Consider the following 5,081-nt stretch of genomic DNA (forward strand, 5'->3'; position numbering starts at 1 on the left):
TTTCAAGAAGCAAGGCAAATGGGGGTGTCTGGAGGTCAGCAGCAAGGGCTATATTTATTGAGTATATATATATTACCTTATATTATCTCATTTAATACTCATAATGCCTCTATGAGATATTTAATATATTTTATTATACCTTTTGTTTATGAAGAAACTAAGACTTGAAGAAGTTAAATGCCTGGCTCATAGAGGTAAGACTCGAGCCTGTCTTATGACAAAACACATGCTCTCAAAGACACAATGACATTGTTTCCCCACGGAAACCACCACCCAGAGACAGTATTTGAAGTCATGGAAGTTAGTAGGTCACCAGAAAGGGTACAGTTTAACGGGGAACAAAGGGAGCCAAAAAAAGGAATTCTAAGAGAGTCAACATTTCAGAGGTGAATTGAGGAAGGTGACATAGGCAAAGGGATTGATTGAGCAGCCAGAACAGTTTTTAAAGATGAGAAGTATGCTATCTCAGAAGTTGGGGTAAAAAGAGAGCCCTAGTCCACAAAGTGAAATGTTGCAGATATCATGGAAGATGAAGGTTTCACAATTAGAGGTCATTGATGATCTTAGAGCAGTTTACAGAGAAGTCAGATTGCAGTGGGTTAAAGAGAGAATGGGTGGTGAGGAAGTAGAAGCAAAGGGTATAGGCTACTTTCCCCAAAGTTTTGCAAAGTGGAGGAAATAATAATGCTGTATACATAAGTAAGGAATTTTATTAATGTTATTATTAATTGATTAATTAGTAATTCCTTGCTCCCATATTACTTCGATTGCACACTTCCATCATTTCTCTGGTTATTTCTACCTCTATTGTATAATACCAGTGTCCCTTCCCAAGTCTAACATACCCGGAAGCACTGAATGTTGGTTGTTTGGGTTATGGATGACTTGTTTTATTTGGTTATGTGTTTTGAACGCCTCAGGTGATTCTGTCTTTGGAAGATGGGTGGGCCACAGACCACCTCCGTTGCCCCAACTCCATCATCTGTTTTCCACAAACATAGATAAGCATTCACTTCGCAGACCAGTTCAGCAAAGGTGCCAGTTCTTAGGTTCTTAGCAAACCAACTACCCTGTCTACCTAGGCTCCTCCCCTCCCCTCCCTCAAACTCTTGGTGGGCGGGTCTCAGAGAAGAAATGAGCTGCCATTCTAAATCTTCTGGAGTATAATGTCCCAGATGGAGAATCTGTACAGTTTTGCAGTGAGCTGAGATCTTCCTTTGCCAGGCCCCATCAGTCTAGCTCTTTTTCGGAGAGGGCTGGAGGGTAATTAACACCGCCGCCGTCCACCTGTGCACAAGAAGATGCCTACAGCCACTCCAGTGATGATGAAACAGCCCACCAGGATGCCCAGGACCAGCGAAGTGTACGAGCGGCCTATTTGGCTTCCTGCAGAACATGCGGAGAGTTAGCTTGAAGAACATACCCCCAAGGAGTCCATGGTTTGAATCAAACCCCAAGGGATTCCTTCCCCAAAGGAAGCGGGGCGGGGAGGGCTAGTTCACCAATTTACGGAAGGTGTGTGTACTCTGTCCCAAACCGCCAGCCTTGGGCCTCCTGTTGCTCAAGGTATCCATCCTTCAGGTCCACGCATTTGCCTGGAACCCACCCAACACACAGGACCCTCCCCGATCCCACCATACCTTTCGAGTTGTTCCCGGTGATGTGTTTCTGCACGTACTGCACACAGGTGTCCTGCAGAAATTCCCTCAGTTCGTACCGAGTACGATTGTACTTGTTGAGCTGCTCCAGGGCGTAGGTGACCACATTGGAAGGTGCCTGAGGCCCTGCCGTCCATGAGGCTGTCTTCGGTTGGAAACTCATAAAGGAGCTCCCATTCACAGCCACTTCGAAGAAGACATGGGCTTTCAAGCCCTCAGGAGGCAGTTCACATCCCAGGAAGCAGCGAATGGTCAGAGGAACTGTAGATGGGGGATTCAGGGTCAGGGGGCTATGTGGAAGGGTGTCAGGTGTCGGGGCATGTCCGCCAGGGGGAAGTGAGCTTTCAGGGTGCAGGGTGGATCAGGGACAGGGCCTCTTAACAGGGGCTACCCCGAGGTCATGCCAGCAGGAAGAGGGCCTGAGGGACAGTACAGTACGTCAGCTAGGACACCCACTCTTCTCCAGACTCAATCTCCCACCCAGCAATCAGCAAAGGCAAAAAGACCACGCCCGGCAAGGACACCCATCTCAGAACTTGGCCCCGCCCGGTTCTTCCACAGACCCTCCCCCCAGTTAGGTCCCGCCCATAGGCCGCGCCTCCCACCTCAAGGGCCCACCCTCGCCAGCCACCGCCCCTGCGTGCGTCACTCACAGGCCACGCCCCGCTCGTGGTGCACCACCTGCACCAGGCCCAGGAACTCCTGCAGGTAGCGATTCACACTGTTCTTTGTGAGAGCCCAGCTCTCGGGCTCCTGCAAGGGCTGCAGCTGTTGAATCGAGACGTTGTTGCCCGGGCCTTCCAGAACGTGCGTCAGGACCCCCCCCAGCGTCGCGTTGCCCCGGTGCCACACTTGAGAGGGGTTGCGGAAGTAGGAGACCTGGATCATGTGGAGGTACCGCGGGCCTGGGGGCAGGAGTCAGCGCGTCGGGCCCAGGCCGGCGTGGAAGGGGTCGGCGTGTAACCCGAGATAATAACTCCCCACCCAGAGGTCGGCCGCCCACCTTCTTGGCCCTTCCTAAACCATAAAGTGCCCTCCCACCCTTCCTGCCATTTGACTCTCTCAGGAACCCTGCCAGGAAGGCAGAACAGGGGTTATTATCTTTGTTTTTACAGATGAGGAAACTGAGGCTAGAAGTGCAGGAGCCACTTGCCCCAGGATAATCCAGACGGTCAGTGGAAGAGCCACTCTGGTCTGCTTTCTCTCTCTCACCCCTTCCTCCCCACCCCCCCATTTCCCGTTGGTTAACAAATCCTGACCTACAATGAAGTCCCAATTCCATCTCCTGTTCTTTGTCTCCTCTGCCACTGCCCCACTTCAGGCCTCAGTGGTTCTCATCTGTCCTGGAGTAGTAACTTCCTTCCTCATCCCCCCTCCACTCATCTTTCAGTCTCACCCCTTCTCATCTGCCCTCCACCTGGCCCAGAAATAAGAGTATGTCCTTCTGCTTAAAAATCCTCCAGGGACACAGTCCCCTATCAACAACAACAATAGTAATAGCCATTAAGTGCTTATTATGACCTGGGCACTGTGCTTTACATGCATCATTACCTTATTTGTGCCTTCCTTCCATTAACTTGATGTCGTAGCTACTATTACTAACCCCAGTCCATGTGGAAAACAGGTGAAAGTGGCATAGCAGAGTCCAGGTTAGCATGCAGGCAGTCTGAGCGCAGCACTCTTAGCCACTCAACTATACTGTCTCCAAATAGGATACCTGTCCGTAGAATCAAGTCCAAAGTCTTTAGCCTGACATTCAAGGCTGCCGGAGACTGGGCCCCACCTGCCTTTTTGGGCCTCTTCCCTATACTTAGATAGTACCTCAAAGTTCTTGGAGTCCATCATGCTGCCTTTCAGGTGACATGTGAATAGCATGCCAGGGTTGCTGTGCCTCCTGGCAAACTTCTGTTCATGTTTTAAGACCCAGCTGTTGCCCTCTCCTTGAAGTTTTCCTAATGCTTCTCCTCTTTACCCTCTCAGACACAGTGGGTCAGTTTCAGCGATCCCAGATTCTGCACAACTGTCTCCAGACACACAGGCTTCCATTCCTCTAGGCTATGGAATCATGTCTGGTTATCTCTGCCTCCTATACCCACTAAGGGCCTGGCATGGAGTTGGTGCCCAGAGAATGTCTGAGGGGGGAATGAGTCTGGCGTTGTAAATCTCCTTGGGGGGCATGTGTCTCGTCCACGTTTGCATCTGAGAAGTTGTGCTCTGTGTCTGCAGATGTGAACGAGTATTTCTGTGTGGGTCACCCCCAGACAAGGTTCTTAACTGCTTTGACCAGTCTCCTCCTTTGTAAAATGGAGATAATAATATCACGCACCTTGTAAAGATTTTGTGGGAGTGAAATGAGTCAGTACACGTATGAAGCATAGTGAGCACTGATTGAATACTGGTTATTATTTGCTCCCTCTCTGAGGGGGAGACTGAAGCTACAGAGGCTGTGGGAGAGGGGAGACGAGGCCCCTGTGCAATTACAGTGCAAGGCAGTAACTCCCCTTCCCTGCTTAAATGGAGCCACTGTGGCAGCCTGATCCCTCACAAGTTCCCCCATCAACCGCAGCTTGTCTCTCCCCTGGGTTTCCCCTCACCAGCTGCCCCCAGTCTTCCTCCACCTTCTCTAGTCTCCTCTTCTGCCTCACAGGTCTCAGCCCCAGTCTTTCCCCAAGTCTCCCGTCAGTTTTCCCAGTGTCTCTCATTCCTTCCATCTCTTGTCTCATCCCTAAGTCTCTTCCCATCTTCCCTAAACTCACCTCCATCCACCATCACCCTCAGACCTCCCTCTCCAGACTTCGCCCCATCTTTCCTCTCTCCCCACGGCTAATTCTCTCACCCTTTCTACAAGCCCCTTTCCCATTTTTCCAGTCTTGTTTCCCCCCAGCCTCCTGCATCTCCCCCTTCCCAGGGGCTGAACTATGCTTCCTCACCTTGGCTTTGGGACACGAACCAGTCCCCAGGACCTGCCTGCCCCCTGGAGAGATCCAGCCGGCTGCAGACACAGACACTGTGGGATAAGCTCCCCTGTGGTCTTGCCTGTGTACCCAGACAGGCTGAGAGTCTCCAGAACCATCCCGGGGTACGAGATGTGCCCTCGACTCACCATCTGAGGCTTCCTGGCTACAGAGGGCCCAGCAGGGCAGGAGCAGTAGTGGCAGCAGGGGCAGCAGTGTTGTCAACATCCTGTAGCTGAGGTTCTCGACCCCACCTGGGCTCTTGGCTCTGGCAGGCTGGGGGCTCCGGCTGACTGCAGCCTAGGGGAAAAAGAAGTTAGGACTGTCTGGGAGGGGAGGAGACTGGACGGAGGAGGCTGGAAGATGGCCAGGGCATGGGAAGAGAAAGAGGTCGGCAGGCTTATAAACTGTCATTCTTACCCAGTGTCATTTCCTACTAGGAGGCGGGCCTCTCTCTTTTCCTCCCTCT

General features: G+C 51.6%; 1 protein-coding gene across 1 annotated transcript; it reads right to left on the reverse strand.

Annotated features, from left to right (window-relative positions):
* Positions 1-692: 692 nt before the first annotated feature.
* PROCR (protein C receptor) lies at positions 693-4,979 on the reverse strand. Its single transcript, XM_007447782.1, has 4 exons — positions 4,762-4,979; positions 2,312-2,563; positions 1,641-1,919; positions 693-1,386 (listed from the first exon to the last, which is right to left on the reverse strand). Exons 1-4 carry the CDS (start codon positions 4,838-4,840, stop codon positions 1,268-1,270), a joined length of 729 nt encoding a protein of 242 aa, XP_007447844.1. The 5' UTR covers positions 4,841-4,979; the 3' UTR covers positions 693-1,267.
* Positions 4,980-5,081: the final 102 nt, after the last annotated feature.

This window comes from Lipotes vexillifer, unplaced genomic scaffold (assembly GCF_000442215.2).
Source record: "Lipotes vexillifer unplaced genomic scaffold, Lipotes_vexillifer_v1.1 scaffold397, whole genome shotgun sequence".
Lineage (NCBI taxonomy): Eukaryota > Metazoa > Chordata > Mammalia > Artiodactyla > Lipotidae > Lipotes > Lipotes vexillifer.